The sequence below is a fragment of the Lithobates pipiens genome, unplaced genomic scaffold, assembly GCF_037356315.1.
Source record: "Lithobates pipiens isolate NorthernLeopardFrog02 unplaced genomic scaffold, aLitPip1_a1.2 Scaffold_16, whole genome shotgun sequence".
In the NCBI taxonomy this organism is placed as follows: domain Eukaryota; kingdom Metazoa; phylum Chordata; class Amphibia; order Anura; family Ranidae; genus Lithobates; species Lithobates pipiens.
The window spans coordinates 584,866,918-584,891,397 of record NW_027507748.1 but is presented as its reverse complement, the minus strand read 5'-3'; the positions used below and the strand labels follow the sequence as shown (position 1 = coordinate 584,891,397).

Here is a 24,480-nt window from a genome sequence, read left to right as displayed (position 1 = left end):
CATTGACACAGACAGCAGGAATTGGCCCGCCCCCGGCTCCCGTGTCACTGGATTTGATTGACAGCAGTGGAAGCCAATGGCTCCTGCTGCTATCAATCTATCCAATGAGGACCCGAGACAGCGCCTGAAGCTTCTGGGCTTTTCCTTGACACTGGAACGATCGGGTTCAGGTAAGGAAAATGGTGGGCTCTGCTGCACTACAGGTTTTTCACCTTAATGCATAGAAAGCATTAGGGTGAAAAACCTTGAGACTTTACAACTCCTTTAATAAGCCTGATACTGCAATCATTAGAGGATGGAATGCAGTGATGCATTCTACTAAGCTGGTCTGTCCATGTGATCCCTATTTAGTATTTGTGGGGAAGAACATTTGTGACCTACAATGAAGCAATTTAGAGAACACCAAGAGAATGTAATGAAATTTTACATCTTTTTTCTGGGTCACAGCCGTGTAAGATACTATTTTATTGACTTTCTCAATTAAGAGTAACATTTAAAAACTAGAAAAACTGATCAGACTACACTAGCTTCTTCATATATAATGACACTACATACATATGGAAGCAGATAACTTAAAAGGATATGTTTATAAAAAAAAAGTGTGAAAGAAAAAAAAAACACAAACACTTATTTTACTTGTCACACAATAGGTCCTAGGAGACCAATTTCAGGGAAGATCTTGTATTTTGTTCAGGTTGCATGGTTAACCACATTCACGCTCTTCTTAGGTAACTAGTCCATTAGGAGACATACAGAAGATAGATTGACAGTCAGAATCCCTATACAGTATTGTATTTTGTCAATCAGCCTTCATTGCACGATTTCTTTTTAAGTCAAATACACTTTTAGTTCAATACTTAAAATGATTGTAAACCTCAGACATGAAATATGAACTAAGCATAATCCTCTATAGCAGGGATATGCAATTAGCGGACCTCCAGCTGTTGCAGAACTACAAGTGCCATAAGGCATAGAAAGACTGCCACAAGCATGACACCCAGAGGCAGAGGCATGATGGGACTTGTAGTTTTGCAACAGCTTGAGGTCCGCTAATTGCACATCCCAGCTTTATAGTGTGTGCTTGTCTCAATTAAAGCGCTAAGGCCCCTTTCACACTGGAGTGGTGCGGGCGTAGGTGGTAACCGCTTTACCGTCATTTTAGCGGCGGTATGCGGCCGCTAGCGGGGCGGTTTTAACCCCCGCTAGCAGCCGAAAACGGGTTAAAACTGCCAGCAAAGTGCCCCTGCAGCGGCGATTTGCTGGCAGTATAGCCGTGCTGCCCCATTGATTTCAATGGGTAGGAGCGGTTTAGGAGCAGTGAATACACCGCTCCTTCACCACTTCAAAGATGCAGGCTAGCAGGACTTTTTTCCCCGTCCTGCCAGCGCACCGCTTCAGTGTGGAAGCCCTCCGGCTTTCACACTGGAGTGAATGGGGCCGATTTTTTTCAGGCGCTACACAGGCGCTATTTTTAGCGCTGTAGCGCCTGAAAACCGCCTCGTGTGAAAGGGGCCAAAGTCGCATTTCTGTCTGCTGCTTTGTTCTTCTGCTATCAGCATGAGTCCCTTCTGTGAAGTTTTCCTGACACCAAGAGAAAAAAAGGTAACAGGGGAGGGGTCTGCTGTTGATTGACAGCCTCAGCTCTGGTCCTTGTAAGCTCTATAGAGGCGGGGAGTGTCCCTTCCCTCCAATCAGCTCTCAGAGGTCTCCGCGCTGAGCTCTGCAGAGTGTAACTTCAGCTTTCCATCCCTTTTTTTCTGAACTCTCAGACAAGCTTCATATTTCAGAACTTTGAAGAGATGTAGAGAAAAGAGGGCTACATGTAAATAAGTACAACTTACAGTATGTAGGAGGATTTGTATAATCTCTGTGTATCACTTGAGGCCAGTGACTTCAGTGGGTATAATGAAGGGTTTACAACCACATTAATGTCCACTCCATGTTTGCATCTCTCCACTTACCTTCTTCGTGCTTGTGTTCCGTAGAATAGGTTTTTCCAATCATAGCCCAAACTGGCTTCAGACAGCCAAAAAGTCCACCCAAGAACCCAACTCCAGCCTGACACTGCATGCGTCCTTCCCCAAGAGCTCGACATGGCCTGTCATCTCCCAGGCCAGCTGCTGCTCCTCCACCACCTCTGTCCTCGGGTTCTTGTTGGTCTTGAGGAACACTGTGTGTAAGAGGAGAGGATGAATCCTCATGGGGAAGAGTGACTTCTGTCCGCACCATATCACGCAATACACATTGTGTGGGGGTTAGTTCTTGCTCTGGGGTGCATCCAGGTGGCGTATCAGTGTCTAGTCTCCGGATTGGTCCATCTATCAGTAGGCTGGCAAAGGATGGAGAAGGGGTGCGGGTGTCATGTAGGCATGCCATTATAATTCATGTGGCAAGATAATAGAATTTGATTTAGAAATATCTGCTAAATTCTTAGCGATGAACCTAAAAAAAAAAAAAAAAATGAATAAGCACAAGGTTATTATAATTAATATTAAATGTAAGAACTTATAATATATATTTTCTAAGACAACTCATTAAAACAATAATAACTGATTAAATACATCTTACTTTGTAGATGGATATTTTATATTTTCAATGCAACAAACTTTTTCATCACTTTTTCCAGCATCAAGGTTACAAATGATTAGCTATTTAAACATTTTAATAATTCTAGGATTAGGAAATGCTAAAATCAAATCTCTATAAATGATTTCTTTTTAATTAGGTAAGTATACACATCTCTCCTACTAAACTGGATACTTAAAGGCAGGTCACAGAAATATTGCTGTTACAATTGTCGTATTAGAACTGATTATATTGCTTATGTGTAATCTTCCAATAATACAATTACAGTACAGTATCACAGTACAATTGTTACTTGAGCACCGTAATCATATTATACAGTACACTATTGCAACATGCTTTATACTGTACTCGAATTCCATTAACTCATTTGCATTTATAAGTCTGAAAGCCTCAAATCTTACTAGTAATCTCCTTTAAGTGTATAATGCAATCTTGAGGATTTTACAAAAAATGCAAACCTCACAAAGGCTGGCAGAGACTTATGACTGCAGCTACTGGGGAGTAATAGATGCTTCATAAAACTAATCCCTGTAATTCTTATAACACTAATGCTTTCTTAGTGCAATTACACTTACTTTAAACCTTTCACTGCATAAGTAAACTCAGGGGTCAGCGTCAGGACACAAAGCGGAGGTCCGAGTGACCGAACATACTAAAAGAGCTGCTCTGTGCTCCTAATACACACCAATCAGCATCTTCCTTTCCGCGCTCTTTTGGCAAGCTATGACAAGGAACATTATGTTTGCTGGGAGGACTATAACGTTTTTATGACTTTTTTAGGCAGACGTAGAGTAGCAGCACTTTGCTATGCCTTTTTTTTATCAATCGATCTATTTTCTACCTAGTCCTCATACATTGTTCCCTATACAGTATCTCAAGCACTGATGAAGGGGTCAGGCAAGGTTTCTGCCCCTGAAATGTGTTGGCTCTTTGTATAGTCTTCCATTTAATTTTCTATTGGAGTAGATTTATTTATATTTATCGAATTGTCAGTTCTTGTTGCTCACCTCCAGATGTATATGGTTGCACAAGAAAAGACCCTGCAAGTGTAATATGGAAAGGCTCCCCCAGGGGGGGTTTACACAGCAAGGTAATTCATTAAAGCGGAGGTCCACCCTAAAGTGGACCTTCCACTCATTGGAACCCCCCCCCCTCCGGCGCCACAATTGGCACCTTTCAGGGGGGAGGGGGGTGCAGGTACCTGTACAGTACAGGTATCTGCACCCACTTCCGGGATGGCTCTCTGCGGATAGGGTCATTTTACAGAGGGGAAGACAGGAACAGGCAGGATCAGCCAGGTATTGTACAACATAGAAAGGGACAAATAACATGCAAACAAATGCACGGTGCTATATCTCGTGCCTTAAAGGGACTGGAGCATGTTCTTTTTTTAGGGTTACAACACTTTAAGTAAAGCTTATGGAATATAGTACCTGCAAGTATTCCTAACTGTTAGCTGATCCTAATGATACTAGGCAGTTTCTCCATTATAGTACATTCTATCAACAAAATCATTTGAGAAGCAAAAGGATTAAAATGGGTAATCATGGGCATTTGTGAATTTCCGTATTTCCTGGCTGTGCCTTTACAATAACATATTTGTCAGAAGTGTAGAATTCTATTTTAATACATAGTTTCCCAATTGTGGCAGAGATTTTGTCCACAATGAATGGTAACCCGGCAGGACATACATTTGAGAACTGCCTACAGGAGAAGGTTTTATTCTTTGCTTTACTAGTAAGTGACTCACAGATCTGATACAAGTATCCAAGTGAAATGTCACAAGATTTTGGCGGCTGCTTGCTTGCTGTGGGTGAGTGACTTATAAAGATGAAAAGGCTGAGCCCCAGAATATGCGTCAGCCATGACAACTGCCATATTTCTATTCTGACAGGTTACTTTGAAAGTCTTTTTTTAACCACATTATACAATACATGGTAAGTAAATTGCATCAGTGGGCCTTTTAGAGTCAAATAGTATTAAGGGTAGTAGGTTTTATGTCCATTCATCAATGCATCATGGTTCTGCTATCAAAATTGTGGGAACGCAACTCAGCACAGAACACAAAATACAGACTACTACCAGTGCACTGTATAATATATTTTGCCATATGGTTTACCTACAAAAACTGGCAACTCATATTACATAACACAGTAACTGCTTACTATGCAATGCCGCATTGCTTAGTAAACTGATTTACAGATTAGATTAGTATACAGCTGCTTTAGCCAGTCTGAACAAGGATGTGAGCACATGGATGCACTGCTCTGTCCATGGTGCTGAAATACCCAGCACCATATGGAATGATATCAATCACCTTTATGTATAGTAGTCTTTCACAACCTTTTTGTCCCAGATGAACCATTGAAATCATTTTCAGGGACCTATGTTAAAATGAATTCATTGGGGGAGAAGGGGGAAATAATGCCCCTTTGCTTTGGTGGTCAGTAGGAAGAAGCCCCCCCCACCACCACCACAATGGTGCTTAGAGTACCACTTTTAAAGACAGCTATAAAGCTTATTGGTGCCATGCTGCTGGCTCTGCCAACTGGCATTTTACCTGGAATTATGCAGGTACCATCAGATCGGATGTCAATCAGCCACAGCTCAAGGAACCCCTAGCAACCTCCGAGTCTGGAGGAAACCTGGTTGAGAATGGCTGGTGTATAGAAATGTACAACAGAGAAGTAAAAATATACATGTCAACTTGTCACTGTGGTAGAATGAAAACACAGGCTGTGCCCCATAAAAATTCATTAATGTTTAATAAAAAAAATTAAAAAATTAAAACAAAACGGGTTGTGCCAATTCAAACTAAGTAGAAATCAATGAACCTTTAGAGAAGTACATCAAACAGTTTACTTCATTGTTGGTTCCCAATGACCGCAGATGAGCTATTGCATGCTGCTTTACATGTCTTCCCATCCTCTCTGTACCTATAGATTCTGCCCCATCCTCTCTGTACCTATAGATTCTGCCCCATCCTCTCTGTACCTATACATTCTGCCCCATCCTCTCTGTACCTATACATTCTGCCCCATCCTATCTGTACCTATACATTCTTCCCCATCCTCTCTGTACCTATACATTCTGCCCCATCCTCTCTGTACCTATACATTCTGCCCCATCCTCTCTGTACCTATACATTCTTCCCCATCCTCTCTGTACCTATACATTCTGCCCCATCCTATCTGTACCTATACATTCTTCCCCATCCTCTCTGTACCTATACATTCTTCCCCATCCTCTCTGTACCTATACATTCTTCCCCATCCTCTCTGTACCTATACATTCTGCCCCATCCTATCTGCGCCTATACATCCTTTGCCATCAAGAGGTCAATCAATCAATCAACAGGGGTTATGCTATCAGATGCAAATCCATATAAAAGCTTCATGGGAGCACAGCTTTTGCCATTATTTGAAAACACTGGTACTGCATACTTCCCTTCGGTTCTGATCAGAGCATTGGGGGTGCAATCTTCCCGCTCAGTGGCATGAAGTCATTATCATCATTCATTAAAGATAATGCATTTAATAATTCTCAGTGTTAACTGCTCACTGTCAGTAATCTTTACTTCCCACTGGGGTTGATTTACTAAAACTGGAGAGTGCAAAATCTGGTGCAGCTGTGCATAGTAGCCAAGCAGCTTCTAACTTCAGCTTGTTTAAATAGGCCCCATTCACTGGGGCAGTGGGTGCATCGGCAGTAAAGTGCCACTATTTTTAGCAGTGCTTTACCATCAATTTCACTGCGCTATTCGGCCGCTAGCAGGGTGTTTTTACGCCCCGCTAGTGGCCGAGAAAGGGTTAAAACCACCACAAAGCGCTGCGAGACAGGCGCTTTGCAGGCGATATTTTTAGCACTGTAGTGCCTGTAAAGCGTCTCAGTGTGAAAGGGGTCTAACACTGTGCTACAAGGTTCCTTAAAGTGATATTAAAGCCTTTTTTTTTTTTTTAATAACAAACATGTTATACCTACCTGCTCCGTGCAATGGCTTTGCACGCAGCAGTCCAGATCCTCCTCTTCTTGGGTCCCACATCAGCGCTCCGATATCCTCCTTCCTGCTGGGTGCCCCCACAGCAGGCAGATTTCTATGGAGGCACCCAAGCAGGTGCGCTCCCGAGCCACGGTGTTCATTCACACATGGAGCCGCGACTTGGCCCAATCCCTTCCATCTCCTATGGCTCCTGTTGCTGCCAAAAGCCAATCAGGAGTGCAAAGCCCTCATGGATATTGCTGGATCGAGAGAGGGCTCAAGTAAGGAATGGGGGGGGGGGTCTGCTGCACACAGAAGGTTTTTTACCATCATGCATAGAATAGATGAAGGTAAAAAAAAAAAAAAAGAAAACTATGCCTTTACAACCACTTTAAGCTTTGACAAAAAACAAATTGGAAGCTGATTGGTTAGTAAGCAAAGCTGCACCAGATTTAGCACTCTACCGTGTAGTAAATCAATTCCGTTTTGCTATAAGTAGACAAAGAATTGTGATCAGACTCTACACAGACAAGCAAGTGTTCTATAGGCACAGTTTGGAGTCTGTTGACTGCATAACAACCCTAGGTACTGAAGAACCCAACATCCAGACAGTGATCTGCCTCACTGTACAGTACCGACGGTCTTTTTCTCTTCAGCAAGGTTGTACACAGACATAAGCAGTCTACTTTTTTATGTACATTAACTTTCAGGTGACAATGACAAAAAAATTATGTCTCTTAAAGTTTTCCCCATGCAACCTGTTTAGGTGTCCGTAATTCTTACGGAATTTAAACACAAATGGTCAAATAAAAAAATTATAATAATTGTACATGCTATTGCTGTTAAGTTTTAGTAAGCAGCCTGTCATTTAAAATAAAATGTCATCAACATCAACAATAAAACATGCCAGTGACAACAGTACCAAGCAAGGACATTCCACTGCATCATGGTTTCCCAACGCCTGCCAATGCAGCAGCACTAACAGCAACAACAGCAGCCATTGCCGAACAGTACAGATATTTTTCAGTTAGAGCACCACAATGAGACACCAATAAAATGCCATAAACAGTGTCTGTGTATGATGATCATAATATACTTGGACTGTCTGATGGCACTGGAAGTACCAAGTCAGGGCAAAATGTATTACTACTGGGTATGTTGAGTGGACCAGTAGTCTGAGCTGGCTAAGAATGTTATCCAGGTTTTCACTTACGCCCACTCCATTGTTATATATATATATATATATATATGCGCATGTATGTATGTATGTATGTATGTATGTATGTATGTATGTATGTATGTATATATATATGCATGTATATAATATATATATATATATATATATATATATATATATATATATATATATAAAATGTATTTTATTATATAATATATAATTAATATATAGTATATATTTTAATTATCCCCCGTTTCATATATATTCAGATCCCCCGTTTCATATATATATATATATATTATATTAATTACATAATATATATTTATTTATTTTTTTACAGTTTCATACATGCCCAATATACAATATGCAAAGAAGGCAGCAATGGCAAAAACGAGTTATTTATCACCATCCTTAATAAAACACACCTTGCCCTTATTATGTTTTCCTATAGACGCCATTCTTGTATTCAAATATAAAGGGTCTGGTTTGTAGGCACTCAATAAGAAGCATGCTCTTTGCTTTTCCAGAAAAAAAATGACATACTTCATACATACATTTTCATATTGGGACAATATTTCCGAACTGAACAAATCTTTGCCTGAGAAGATCCCCCGTCTCTATGTACAAGTCGCATTATACAGATACTATTGTGCGGTATGAAATATAACTCCGGACCACGCACAGCGGTATACAGAAGGATGCTGAGTACTGATTCACAGGATGATCAATAGGCATCAAACATTGTATGGATTCTGTGTAAACATTTTACATGTGCCTACTATGCTGTCTTTAATATCCTAAGTGCACAGACCCTCAATTCTATTCAGATAATCCAGATTTTTTTTCTGTTTAAATATTTTTATTGGTTTTCTGAGAACAGAGTTGGTAGTTCCATATCCCGAGACCATTGGGAGGCACATGTCAACTTTGGATATGCATTCACCTAGAAATCGTATTGAACTCTCAATACTCCTTTTCACTTTAATTGTTCTCAGACAACAAAAATCTAAATTACACAAATGAATAGTTGGTGAGCAAAATATTAAACATTTTTTTCTAGGCAGCAAAAAGCAAAGGAAGGCAAACAGCGTGCAGTAACTCATAGCATCCTCTTAAAAAAGAATTGAATACTAGGGGTTATAGTCCTTTGCACACTGTGCTTTGGTTTGCCTATACTGCTCGTTGGACGATGCTGCCAATGCCATAACACCTTCCTATATTGATACAGCCCTGAACAAGCATAATCCAAACAGCCATAGAGGATACATTTCATATACACAATGGCAGCAGCAATATTCAGATCCACAGGCAGTGTGTGTGAAGGGAAAGTGTGGAGTAAAGCACACGGCATGCTGAGCACCAGCTGCCTCCCACTAATACTGTGATTTCCATTCATACACAGCAGTGTGTTTACCATCTGCAGCACCGCTCTCTTCTCCATCATACAACCCCAGACAGTCCCAGCAGTAGCCAATGCTACCCACTGACTGCACACAGTGCTGCCAGTCCCATCCATTACACCGGAGCTGCACCCAGGCTTTAGAAGATGACAATTACATCATTCACCGCTAGAGAAGTGAGGACTCATACATTAAATACCCCCCCCCAGCAATGGCTCAACAGACTGCCTAACCGGCTCTGTCTACTCTACAGTGTGCGGAGAACACTGACAGCCTCTACCCATCTACTCCTAACAACATATAGATTATATGATAAAAACTGCTTTATTATTCAAGTACAGATCAATAATGATTATAGCAGTCATTTTACCTAAACATATTCCATCATCCCAAACATAAACTATAATCAACACATCAACAACAGCAACTGGCACACATATATAAGAAAGAAGTGTGCCTGAAAAGATAGATATCTCCCCAATGAATGCCTACAGAATGTGCCAAAGATAAAACACCTGTAATATTTACTGTCTGTATAATATACATCATTTATATAACATACATATTTATCATCTGTAATAAAAATATATTACACCTAGCACTAACTGCTTCCATTCCCATACTATACACTCCATATCCGATACAGGGAATGGATTACATACGGGTAATGTACATCCACACTGCTGGGTCCCTTCCAAACCCATGACCTACATAGGTAATAAATATACATTTTACACCACAGTATACAGGTGGGGGTCATCAATTATAGGCTGCTGGACAAAATATACTATATCTATTAAGTAACCCATTATCTATCTATTGATCTATCTATTTACTCTACCTATCCAATCATCATTCTCCACTTCTATCTATCTATTCTATTTATCTTTTTATTCTACCTACCTATCTTTCTGTCTATCCAATCATTGTTCTCTATATTTTGTTTGTTCTTTCTTTCTTTGTTTCTATCTATCCATATTTTAATATATCCAATCCATTCTATGTATCTTTTTATTCTATCTATCCATCTTTCTATATGTCTACCCAGTCATCATTCTCTTTTATCTATTCTACCTATCTATCTTTCTGTCTACCAGTCATTATTCTCTCTTTCTATCTATCCATCTTTTTATTCTACCTATCCATCTCTCTATGTCTATCCAGTCAACTATCTATCTATATCTCTCCATCTATCTATTAATATCTATCTATCTATCTCTCCTTCTATCTATTAATATCTATCTATATCTCCCCATCTATCTATCCATCCCTATCTCTCTATCACAGGCTCTTTTCCATACACAATGAATAATCTAGGAAATGGTTAATATAAGAAATACATGCTGTCAGTGCTATTCTGCTACATGTGATGTGGCATTATAATAATAATAATAATAATAATAATGATGATGATGATGATGATGATGATGGTGGTGGAGAGTTCCTGCAGCCCCGATCACACACATGCTCTTGTTTTCCTATACATCTGTGGGTGCAGACAGTGTATGATGGGTGAGATGCGGTGAGAGGTGGAATGTATGGAGGGGATGTCATTGTACACACAGATCTGGATCTGGAGGGAGGTGATGAGGAGGCACACACACCGCATGGCCGGACCTCGGCTATGATGTCATGCCAGTGATGTAGATGATGATAGAAGGACACACACGGGGAGGACTGACCTGTGATCCCGGGGAGATGACACAAGGGTACCGGCCCCGAGCACTCAGCCCGATCAGCGATCCATCCCGGCTCGGCTCTCCGCTAACAGGACCGGTGCTGTCCTCTCCTGCCTTCTACTGTGTGCCTATAGGAAGCGCTGTGCTGTCTGTCTGGGGGGAGGGGCCCTCCTATGTGGATGGTGATTGGCTCCTCCCACCACGTGCTAGCCTAAGGTCTCCTCATACCTGTCTATGTACTACAACCCTCATCATCCTGTCCTATGTATATACTCATCTCCGATCTACCTTCTCATACCTGTCCATGTACTACAACCCTCATCATCCTGTCCTATGTATATACTCATCTCCGATCTACCTTCTCATACCTGTCCATGTACTACAACCCTCATCATCCTGTCCTATGTATATACTCATCTCCGATCTACCTTCTCATACCTGTCCATGTACTACAACCCTCATCATCCTGTCCTATGTATATACTCATCTCCGATCTACCTTCTCATACCTGTCCATGTACTACAACCCTCAAAATCCCTTCCTATGTATATACTCATCTCCGATCTACCTTCTCATATCTATCCATGTACTACAACACCCATCATCCCATCCTATGTTTATACTCATCTCCGATTTACCCTCTCTTGCCTGTCCATGTACTACAACACCCATCATCCCATCCTGTGTATATACGCATCTCCGATCTACCTTCTCATACCTGTCCATGTACTACAACCCTCATTATCCCTTACTATGTATATACTCATCTCCGAGCTGCCTTCTCATACCTATCCATGTACTACAACCCTCATCATCCCGTTCTATGTGGATACTCATCTCCAATCTACCTTCTCATACCTATTCATATACTACAACCCTCATCATCCTGTCCTATGTGGATACTCATCTCCAATCTACCTTTTCATACTTGTCCATGTACTACAACCCTCATCATCCCTTCCTGTGTATATACTCATCTCCGACCTACCGTCTCAAAGCTATCCATGTACTACCACCCTCATCATCCTTTGCTGTGTATATACCCATCTCCGAGCTGCCTTCTTATACCTGTCCATGTACTACAGCCCTCATCATCCCTTCCTGTGTATATACTCATCTCCGAGCTACCTTCTCATACCTGTCCATGTAGTACAACACCCATTATCCCTTCCTATGTTTATACTCATCTCCGATTTACCTTCTCTTGCCTGTCCATGTACTACAACCCTCATCATCCCATCCTGTGTATATACTCATCTCCGAGCTGCCTTCTCATACCTGCCCATGTACTACAACCCTCATCATCCCATCCTGTGTATATACTCATCTCCGAGCTGCCTTCTTATACCTGTCCATGTACTACAACCCTCATCATCCCGTCCTGTGTATATACTCATCTCCGATCTGCCTTCTCATACCTGTTCATGTACTACAATCCTCATCATCCCTTTATGTGTATATACTCATCTCCGACCTACCTACTCATACCTGTCCATGTACTACAACCTTCATCATCCCTTCCTATGTATATACTCATCTTCGACCTACCTTCTCATACCTGTCCATGTACTACAACCCTCATCATCCCTTTCTATGTATATACTCATCTCTGATCTACCTTCTCATACCTGTCCATGTACTACAACCCTCATCATTCCCGTCCTGTGTACACACTCATCTCTGATCTACCTTCTCACACCTGTCTATGTACTACAACCCTCATCATTCCCGTCCTGTGTACATACTGATCTTTGGTGATTTGCGTCTCATTGGGTGTGCCTGGCACCTATATATTCTTACAGTGGCCATATACATTTTGATAAATGATGGATTTATTTTCCAATCAACCTCTCCCAACAGGAAAAATCAATCTATAGTCAAACAATACAATTTGATATGCTACACATGGAAAGGTGTAATTCAATCGACTACTCTGGCCGATTGGCTCGGTTTTAATGAATCCTATCAAAACTGAGTCTAAATCAATCAGATGGGATGTTATGGCTATTCGATCAGTTTCTGAATTTCACATCGATCAGATAATAAAATGAAAGTGTGAATAACCACCATTAGGCTGACTATATACTATACAATCTGTACAAGCTGCAGTAGATCTACCATTAAAGTATCACTAAACCCAGGACCCTGCATTCTCTATATCTGGTCTCCCACAGTACACAGAACATGGGAATGCAATTATTTTAGTAAATATAGACTTCTAAGCTTGTAGGAGGAGTTCTCATTCTCCTCTGACTGTCCTATGAGGCTGCATGACTCCTGACCCTCTGTCTGCACAGTGCTGATTGCATGCAAAACTCTCTAGCAATACACACCAAACTGAGCATGTGCAGAGTGCCCCCTAGGCTCTGTAACACTTTAAAGCTGATCTCCAGAATAAGCAACTATTGTTTAAATACAAGAGATGTGTATTCCTTTTTGAATCTTGATGTGCTTTTTGTATTTCTTTCAGGTCTATGCCATAATCCAATGTGAAACTTTGCCTCTGTGCAGAACTTCCTCTAATAAAGACCAGTCACTGCTGATCCCGCTTCAGGGTGACTCCGCCCCCTCCTGTAGTTTTCTGCAGGCAGCCTGTAGTAAGTGGAGCCTGCTTGGCCCCTCCCACAGCTCTGCTCTTTGCATAGGTAATGTAAGGCACATGGATGATGTCACCACTACATTTACAAGGTAATATTGGGGTTACCAAACTTATCTCATACACACAAAGTGCACGTATATTCTTTGCAGCTAACAAAGATATTCAAAGTGATTGTAAAGTCATTTTTTTCAATAAATAACTGCTCTGTGCAGTGGATTTGCACAGAGCAGCCCAGATCCTCCTCTTCTTTGGTCCCTCTTCTGTGATCCTGGCTCCTCCCTCCTGTTGAGTGCCCCCACAGCAAGCAGCTTGCTATGGGGGGGGCACCGAGCTGAGTCACAGCTGCCTTTGTGCATTTGAACCAAAATAAAAATAAAAACTGATTTGTGCATCCACACCACACAAGCAATGTGGTGAATACAGGAATCCCCCCGGGACATTGTATCCTTCCAGTAGGGACCCTCCGCTCTCAGAATACACTGCCGCTGATTTGTTGCAAGCCAACGATTAAACAAGATTTTCCAGCAGTCCTGATAGACAGAAACCAATTGTTAGACTGAGACCTGCTGAATTTTTATATGTGAGTCAGCGGCGGTTGGTGGAATTTTTTTGGGCGGGGGCAGAAACAGTATGTCACCCCCCCCCAGTCGGTCGGTAACACTCACCCCAGCAATGGCGGCCTCCCGTTATCCACGGCGGCTTCTGTGCCCTCCCTCTTCCTCTGCGGCCAATTGGGAGTCTCTTCTTTTTGGCCAATCGGAAAACGGGTCTCACACACCTGCTTCTGACTGGCCGGATATTCATTCGCTGTTGTAACACACCTGGGTGGGATTGGAGTGCATGCTCTGCGACCCGAGCCCACCCTATTTTCAAGGCAGATTCTTAAAAAGGAAAAACCCGCCGCTGTGCCCTGAAAGGGGCCGGGCGCATGAATATGGCGTGGCCACGGCAGCCATGAATAGATTCATGCTATGCATGAATCTATCTATTGCATACAGGGGGTGATGTGGAGAGAGGGGGTGGAGCCCGGGTGCCCCTAACTGCTGTGCGTACCCAGCTTTAAAGCGGTTGTATAGTCAATTTTATAACTTTTACCTACAGGTAAGCCTATAATAAAGTTCACCTATAGGTGGAAAGAATATCTCCTAAACTTGTACGGTTTAGGAGATATTCCCCTCGCAATGAGCCGCTGACTTCAGAGGAGCATGCGCATCGTGGATTCTCGGCTGAAAGGCCGGCAGATGCAGGACTTATCTCTAAAGAAGTCTCCCACGCACATGCGCGGTATTGACAACATCGCGGCTCCAGCCACTCACAGCACCGGAGCTGCGATACCCGGAAGACACGCCAAGGCAATATGTCAGCTCCCTCGGCATGGACCAGGTGAGTTACCGACACCTCGTTCTAAGGTATTTCACAATGAGCTAGTATGTGATGCATACTAGCTCATTATGCCTTTTGCCTTAAAGGTATAGGTATAGAAAAAAAATTATTTTGGGGGGTATACAACCGCTTTAACAATGGTACACTAGTACAATCAGATTGCATAGTGTATGGCCAGCTTTACTGGTATTATTTGTATGCCAAGTATGGGTTTCTTCCCTTCAGATCTGTGTCCTCAGCAGTGTTAATTTTGGCAGCAAATTTCGATTTAGTTTTAGTCCTTTGACTAAAATGGCATTTTAGTTTTAGTCTTCTGCAATTGTTTTATTTTTAGTCGTATTTAGTAGACTAAAGCTCCAGTACATTTTAACCGACTAAAATTAATTTTAGTCATCTAAAATCTGGGTGTTGTTAAATTGTAATGCATTATTTAAAGTGGTTGTAAACTCTATCCAATCACTTTTACCTACAGGTAAGCCAATATTAAGGCTTATCTGTAGGTGCTGGAACTATCTACCAAACCTGCGCAGTTTCGGAGATATTGACAATATACGTTATCGGCGAATGCGCACTTTAGAAAGGGCGTTTCTAAAGGCATCATGCGTGACTGGTGGCTGGGAGCATCTATCTTCACCCTCTTCCTTCCGGGGGCCGCGGACTCTGTGACTGGCCGAAGTCGCGTTGCGTCACGCAAATTTGGCCAGTCCCATTATTATTAATTATTACTTTTTTATTAATTATTGATTAATTATTAATGGTATCCAGGTATGAACATGCACTACAGGCCAGTGTTCATTTTGACATAACATTTTTATTAATATTTTAGTAATTTCAACTGTTTTAGTTATATTTTAGTCTACTAAAATAGTATTAATTTAGGCAATGAAAATAAAACTGTTCTGTTTGTCCTATAAGTCCAGGAAATAATGATCTCTGTACCCTCTGATTTGTTTCCTATATGCCCCCCCCCCCCCCCCCCTCACCCCGCTTGGTGCATTGCCTCTAGGTGACACACTCGCCTAGACTACCTCCCTGTACAGCCTTCCATAGACCCCCTGCACAGCTCTCCTATCTACACATCTCCCCTCCATCCTCACTCTCTATACAGCACAGATCCACAATCCACACCGCCCGATCCCTGCATGACTGTATCCATCCCCCCACCCCGCTTATTATTTCATCACTTGAGGCAGCCAATCAGCAGCCCAGGCAGGGGGATGGACGCTGCTCGGGTCAGGATGTCACAACAGCGATGAAGGTGAAGAGGAGCGCAGCAGCTTCGCCTATGCCTGCACCCCTCTGACGTCATCGCCCAGGGCGGGGCTGGATAGAGATAGCAGCGCTGCAAGTGGAGAGAGGGGGAGGAGTTAGGGAGATGGAACCATACACAGGAGGGATGGGCGGGCCCAGCACACAGCTCTGCCACATGCCAGGTAAAGGACAATTAGGATGTGCAGTCTGCAGCTGTCACATGTGTCTCCGGAGATGGCAATGTGTTGTGGACACTGCCTGTCCTCACACTGCTATGGCATGGAGGCAGCTTGTAGTCTGTCTAGTATAAGGGAATAAGCTGATCTTTAAATCTATAGATTATAGAAATCGATATAAACTTATTATATAATCATATATGAATTGTATATATAATAATATAGTTGATTAAATATCATAGATTATAAATATACATGTATGACTAAATAAATATAATTAAATATTATAATAATAAAATATTAAAGTGGTTGTAAACTCAGCAAAAAAACCTGCAAGACAAAGGCATAATGAGCTAGTATATATTGCATACTAGCTCATTATGAAATACTTAACTTAGATTGTCGACCGGCGACATGTCTCCCGGAGTTATTTCCGGGTTCGCAGGCTCCGGTGCTGTGATTGGCCGCAATGATGTCATGGCATGCGTGTGGGAGCCGGTGGTCACAGCACGGCTACTGAAGAAATGGCACGAGCAGGCCAGTTCTTCAGTGTGCATGTGCTGATGAGGTTGGCACATGCGGATACAGTGAATATCTGCTAAATGGTGCATGTTTAGGAGATATTCACAGTACCTACAGGTAAGCCTTATTATAGGCTTACCTGTAGGTAAAAGTGGTGTAACAGAGTTTACAAGCACTTTAAAGCGGAGTTTCACCCAATAGTAGAAGTTACGCTTTAAGCACTCTTCACCCCGTTACATGTCACATTTGGCATGTCATTTTTTTGGAGGGGGGAGCAAGGTACCTAGTTTTGACAGGTACCTGTTCCCACTTCTGCTCTCACTGCCTAGGCGACTCCTCCTCTCTCCCCCCCCCCTGCAATCTTCTGGGACACGTCACAGTGATTGCCCGGCCACTGACAAGGCACAGCGTGACTCCCACATGCGCAGTACACACCCGGCTGTGAAACCGCAAACTGTCACAGATTGGGTGCCCACACTTGCAATGCCAGCGCGCGGAGAGGAGCAGAAAAGGAGCGAGGCTTCAGGCGGTCGCATCACGGGACCGTGGGACAAGTGAGTGTCTGTTTATCAAAAGTCAGCAGCTACACTTTTTGTAGGGGCTGACTTTTAATAAATTTAAAAACATCTGGAATACCGCTTTCATTAAATATATAATATATGTATATTGTAAATATAAATTATAGATTATAAAAATGTAATCAAATATAATAAAAATATATGATATCAAGGCAAGTCACACATGAAATTGCCAAAAATAGTGCAGGAACCTTTTACAAATCGGTGCAAGGCGACGTCACACTGATTTGAACTGTTCCATAAATAGATTTTCAACTGTCAAGTTGCATCGGTGTGTACAGGGGCTAAAAGGGTTAAATCGAATGTGAATGGGCCGCCTAATCCATCACAACAGACCACAAATTGCCCCTGAACTACATTTGGCAAGTACAATGCAGGTGTGCTGGAAAGATGCAACAGGGTGCCATTCACAATGAACAGCATACAGAGCACACACGTATATTACATGCATTACTGTGTGTTAGCCCACTGGTGTACATGGACCTTAGTATCACCCTCTTGGAATCCCATGGACAGCAGAACTCATACTGAAACAGGGAAGCCAAAAAGGTATGCCGCATGTACATGTCCTGACAAGCATCAGGCAGAGAGAGCAGAGAGATGACCTCAGCAGTCTGCTGCTGCTACTTTATTGTCCAATCACAGACCAGGGGCAGAAAGATGACCAGGCTGCACTGCATAACCACTGAAAATGGACTTTTTATCTATCAAAAAGTGTTTTCCAGCAGTAAACCTTTCAATCAATTTCTAAATTGCTGCATTTGTAAATTCCAAAAGCCAATATAAAGGAATAGTAGTGGTAAAAAAAAGCACTTGTGGGTTTAACCAATCATTTTTTTCCGTACAATTCTTCTTTAAGGGGGTGTGGTAAGGGGTGTGTCTTATGCCTGCATACTTTTGCTGATAGGTGTCCCTCATTCCCATCTTAAAAAGTTGGGAGATGTAGCAATGCAAACCCTTTGGTAGGTACATCAGCTTTTGCATACATATTTCAACTGTGTAGCTGTTTGTCTGGCTTTTTAAGGTATTATAAACCATGTCAGTCACAGTTGTTATATGGCGAACAGCATAAACATGTTTTATCAATGCCATAAAGAGTACTGTGCTATTGAAAATCTTCAGCCCTTCCTTATTATGCTCCTTGTTGTAGGCTGGACCACCAGGGACTGAACAAAAATAAAACGTTTGTGGCCTCCAGGGATGTACAACATGTAGACAACACGTAGACAGCACATTGTTGATGTTGACTACTAGAAGATTTTTGTAGCTAGATATACTATTACTGATATACAGTACACAGGAACATAAAGCTGGACATACTAAGGTTGGTTGACAATGGTTTTGGTTTACTGGTATTGCAGCAAGAGGAGTGAGATTCTGAAGTCAGAGTGAAACGCTAGGAACTTTACATTGGAGATGGGCTGACGTTTCCAATATGGAAGGCTCATTCACACCATGATGCACATCATATTGTATGTCGTAACACACCTCATATCAAACACCAGGGTAATGCACAACAACCTCCTGTATATACGTGTGTTGTGGTCTGTGGTTGTCAGTCCACCCCAGGGTATCTACAGTGCCATGCAACACAACTGCCCTACAGCACACAACACACACATGTGTATGTTCTGTGCACTGGGGTGTTCTGCATTTTGAAACAATTGTGGAGGATCTATTTTTACATGGCTTAAAGTTCATTGACCGTCCATTCAAAAGAAGCCAGTGTGTGACTTAGTCCATTAGATTCCACTTCTAGTCCAAAAATCTATTCTTTACAAACCTTCTACTGAGTACTTGATACTTGACTGCGTGATACGTACTACTGAGCCCTGCACTCTATGTAATGTACTCCTGAGCAATGCACTCTGTGTAACGTACTTTTGAGTCCCACACCATGCATGATACACACTCCCAAATCCTGCACTCTGGGAGCTAGGCATTCCTGATCCCTGCACTCTGTGTGATACACACTCTTAAACCATGTGTCCTGCACAATACACACTCCTGAGCCCTGTGTAATACACACAACTGAGTCCTGCACCCTGTGATATACATTACTGAGCCATGCACCCTGCATGATACACACTCAACCTTCAACCTGTGTGAAACACACTTCTGAGCCCTGTGTGATACATACACTCCTGAGTCCTGAACTCTGCATGAAACACACTCCTGAGCCCTGTGTGATACATACACTCCTAAGTCCTGAACTTTGCGTGAAACACACTCCTGAGCCCTGTGTGATACATACACTCCTAAGTCCTGAACTTTGCGTGAAACACACTCCTGAGCCCTGTGTGATACATACACTCCTGAGTCCTGAACTCTACGTGAAACACACTCCTGAGCCCTGTGTGATACATACACTCCTGAGTCCTTCACCCTGCATGAACTACTGAGCCCTATGTGAAACACCCTCCTGAGCCCTGTGTGTGACAAACACTCCTGATTCCTGAACTCTGCGTGAAACACACCCCCGAGCCCTGTGTGTGACAAACACGCTGTGCACCCTGCATGCTCTTCACTCCTGAGTCCTGCACGCTGCGTGATTCACACTCCTGAGCCCTTCACCTTAAGTGATACACACTCCTGAGCACTGCACCCTGCGTGATACATACACACCTGAGCCCTGAACCCTGCGTTAAACACACTCCTGAACCGTGAACCCTGCATCATACACACTCCTGCGCCCTGCACCCTACATAATACACACTCCTGAGTCCTGCACCTAGCATGATACACACTCCTGAGTCCTACATCCTATGATATGCACTCCTAAGTCCTGCACCCTGCATGATACCCACTCCTGAGCCCTGCACCTTGCATGAAACGCACTCATTAGCTCATTTACACCACACAGCATGATATAATGCATGTGCGCTAGTGTGCAATGTGATCGTGCCATGCTGTGGACTGCAGTGTGTTGTTAAAGTGCATTGCAATGCTTAAATTTTTCCTTCTTTATTTTTACTGTTCAATTGAATTCTATGCACTGCAGTGAGTTGCGGTACATTACAGCATGTCTGAACACACTGGGAAAAAATGCAACATGTCCTATTTTTTTCAGAGCACACCAACACAGTGTTTTGGTGTGATCTGACATAGGACATAAGGCTTTGTTCTTGAGTTGGAACGCTGAGAGAGATACGATTTTTTTATTATTATTATTATTATTTTATTTGAGTTATCATCAAGATTTTTTTTTACTTAGTCAGGTGTGTCTAAAATGTCTTGTAAGACTTCATACAAGGGCTGGGTACTGTCGTGCACAGCAGAGCAACCTTAACATCAAGAATTAATCAGGTGGAAGCTTTAGAAAGTCAAAAGTAAATGGAGCACACTGGAAAACAGCGAAAAACAAACAACACAAAAACGTGAAGTTCAGCATAAAGTCATTGATACTTTTAAAAAATGTTCGGTCTCTGAGACTTCAATTACCCTGTAAAATGAAAAAGTAACATAAAATAACTCCTGCAAATTTTCACAAATATAAGTCCCCATACCCATATAGAATAGGGGAACACGTCTATTCACGCAATAGCATGGTATGCGGAAATTCACCTCAATGCATGGAAAATCTGCATATGTGCACATTGTGGTGCATTTTAAATGTGACAATAAATAATAAGTGTGGCGCTGATGTGTATAATAAGAAACATTTTTTAAGGCAGAACTAAAATCAATGTATAAATCAAACAGAAAAATAATGAATGGAATAAACCAAAAAAAAAAATGAAATAATAAATATTGCATCAAGTGAAGTAGTTCAACAAACTCCTTTGAAAAAGTGTCCAAATAAAAATTAAAAAGGAAATAGTCCACAGTGAAATAAAGTACTGGTTCGCTTTAAAATCTTCTCCCTCCCCTAAGAAATCACCAGTGTCCCAGCACCACAGTGAAGACAAGATAGGAGCTCACCATGTGCATCGACCCTCTTATTCGGAGTGGTCAATATATGCTCAAACTAGTCAATCAGACAAACGACACTCCATGTACATCCAGACGTTGTTAACCAACACTGTTCCTCAGACATATAATAGATGCATAGCAGGCAAATACAATCATGTAAAAATAAAAGGATAAATTCTCCTCATAGTATAGATAACTTTAAAAAGAAGTATTGAACAATAGCTGCAATTACAAGCATAAAAAGACATGTGCACATCAGCTTAATCACCAAATCGGCATATCTGTGCCAACTTCCGCTAAACTTGTATGCAATGACATCTCGGGAGGCTCCACCCAACACGTTTTGTCAAAAGCAGATGTCTTTCCATTACATTCATTATTTTTCTGTGTGATTTGCAAATTGGTTTAAGTTCTGCCTTTACATTTTTTTTCTTATTGTACACATCAGCGCAACACTTATTATTTATTGTCACATATTAGGATATACTCTTTTGTGTTTGCTGCGTACAAACAAAAGAATAGTTCTTTGCACATCTGTGCGGTTTCCACTAGTTATAAAACTGATGCATTTTTTTAAATGCAAATGTGTGGCAGTGCACTGTAGATGTGCATTGGGATGAGATTTAAGTGGACCTTCAGTCTCAATAGAGTGTTTCTTTGTGCAATCTCCACAATCTGAAATGGTCATTTTCTGCAATTTATTTTAGTGTAGACCGTCCCCCTTTTATCCTTGGCAAGAATGATGGGTATCTGCTCCTGTAGCTTCCTGGGATATGTAGGTCACATATCCCAGGAGGCTGCAGCAGCAGGAACTTGTGTGTGTCATGGGGGCCTGGCTGTTCGGTAAGAGGCAAATTAAATCTCAATGACGTCAGAGTGAAAGATGAATCTGGGCTGCGGCAACTGAGCAGTGGATCACAGCAAAACAATGCTAAATTTGCTGGATAGTGAGTATCTGACCTGAAGAAAGCCCTGAACGGGTTAGGCTGATTAAACATTATATATGGCGGGAATGCGTATTCTGGCTCGCGTTTTTTTTTTCCACGTGTTGCTTCACTTCAGTGGGCTGTCCTATGCACATTTGTCTCACCAAAGAAGCTCGTGTCCCGAAATCTGCCACTAGCTAGGGGTGGTTTTTCATGCAGGTTTTGCCACAATTTTCAGACATTTTCTTGTGTGACAATCACAGCATTATTGCAAAATTGCAGTCAAAATCGTTTAGGGCCTAAGAAGAAAATGGGAAGGGTTTTAGTGTAGTGGATAAGGCTGAAGTTCCCCAACTCCCATGCATTGCAGAAATGCATATTATACCACGTGAATGTGCTCTTCTTCCACCCATCCTCCATTTATAGATGTTCATGTTTCATTGATAGAAGTTGTAGTACAGCTTCTATGAATGGAGGAAGGGGGCAGCATGGGTGGGCATGGGTGGGCATAGTTGGCACTCTTGATGAGTGCCTGTCACATGTTCAGTGCTCGTTTTAATCTCTGCTGTACTGAAAGATTACAGCTGCAGAGGGATGCTTGGCATTGGAGATGGCAGAGAACTTTGGATTTCCACCAACAGACCAGCCAGCAGCACAAGGGGCACTTCACATTGAATGTAAGTACTGTCCCTTGTGCTGATTTTTTTTTTTTCTCGACTGAATGTAGGCTTTAAAATGAATAAGAAGTGGAACACCCCAACAAACACATGCACGTGTGTTTTGAGTGCATGTTGATGTGCATTTTTATGCATCTTCATGCTTTTTGCTGAAAAAAATACATGAAGAAACATGAAAACATTTGAGAAATGTACATTAACCACTGCAATAAATGGGATTTGTATATGAAATGTATATTAATGCTGGAAAACAGAACGTATGATCCAGCTTTACCCATGGTTGGGGTACTGGCAGGAGGTCAGCCATGTGTTAGAAAATCTTGCCTCTCGCTATACTGGCTTCATTTTAAATATCTTGTTCTGGTGACACGTAAGCTCCTCATACTTCCACATATTTACATATGAATGAATTTAAAGCTTCTTTACATAAAGCGCCTTGTAATCTCTGTTTAGCTGGCCAGTAATGATGTAAACCTGTCAACCCCTCCTTTGCATTTGTTGTATTGTGGCTGCATCAGTACAGTGTGGTCTTGGAGGATTGATTATATCTGACCTAACTTGAACTTAGTAGTGTCAGAAGAAACCCATTTTTGCTGTTGCAGAGGTTATTTTGCTTGTTTGTAGAGGACTCACAGGCACATATGGCACAATTTCTGCTAATAATAAAGTCTTTAAATACCAACACTCCTAAAATGCACCAGATTCCGTTCTGAACTACGCTCTATATATTATGGCACATGTCAGAGACAGGTTTTCTTGACAGCCCACCCACCTCCTTCCGATACCTATCTTCCCGGTGTTCATTTGAGGCACTGTATAAGCTCTGTGAAGATCTATACCGTCCTCCTTTCCACATGACATGACATGACGTGACAGTGCTAGGCCTAGTAATTGGCCTTTCAAGCTTGACCCACTGCATTGCGGGAAGACGTAGAAAAGTTTAAATGCTCTCCCCTTACCCTGGAAGTACCAGACACCTAGACATTTCCAAGGGTTCAGCCTTGGAGGAGGAATTAAAGCGGGACTTCCCTTTTTGGGTGAAGCTCTGCTTTATGTAGTGGACGTGTATGTATAATTCCTGAAGAATAAGGATGAAGGTTTAGTGTCACTTTAAAGTGGTCCTAAAGGCAGAAGATTTTTTTTTGTACTGATGGGTGGCACCGGTGGGCAATGATGAGCACTGATGGGTGGCACTAATGGACACTGATAGATGGTATTGATAGGCAGCACTGATATGAGGAGGCACTGACAGACATTACTGATGGGCACTAATGGGCATCCTTGATGGGCATGGGTTGGCATCCCTGGTAGGCACGGGTTGGCATCCCTGGTGGGCTCTAGTGGGCATCCTTGATGGTTCCGCATTGATAATCATTGCGCTAATTATCAAGGCCCTGTCAGGAGAGCCGCTGATTAGCTCTGCTGTACTCATGCCTTGTTAGTGCAAATATAGAAAAAGCCAATAAACGGCACTTCCTGTTTAACATGTGACCAGCTGTGATTGGACACAGTTGATCCCATGGTAAAGAGCCTATGTCATTGTCTCCTGCTGCTGTCAATCAAAGTCAGTGAGCCAATGAGGAGAGAGAGGGGGCATGGCTGAGTCGTGGCTCTGTGTCTGAATGGACACACAGA

At 42.1% G+C, this 24,480-nt stretch overlaps 1 protein-coding gene across 3 annotated transcripts in view; it reads right to left on the bottom strand.

Moving 5' to 3' along the window:
• Nucleotides 1-24,480, bottom strand: part of MAP3K12 (mitogen-activated protein kinase kinase kinase 12) — a 217,749-nt gene that overhangs the window by 87,361 nt on the left and 105,908 nt on the right. For 2 of the 3 annotated variants that reach the window (XM_077483830.1, XM_077483832.1), the window contains one exon: nucleotides 1,962-2,442. In XM_077483830.1, coding sequence (XP_077339956.1) covers nucleotides 1,962-2,376 — 415 coding nt within the window. In that variant the 5' untranslated portion in view covers nucleotides 2,377-2,442. Of the gene's footprint in view, nucleotides 1-1,961; nucleotides 2,443-10,824; nucleotides 11,161-24,480 lie in introns of those variants that run through there. The other variant, XM_077483831.1, reaches the window with a different exon arrangement.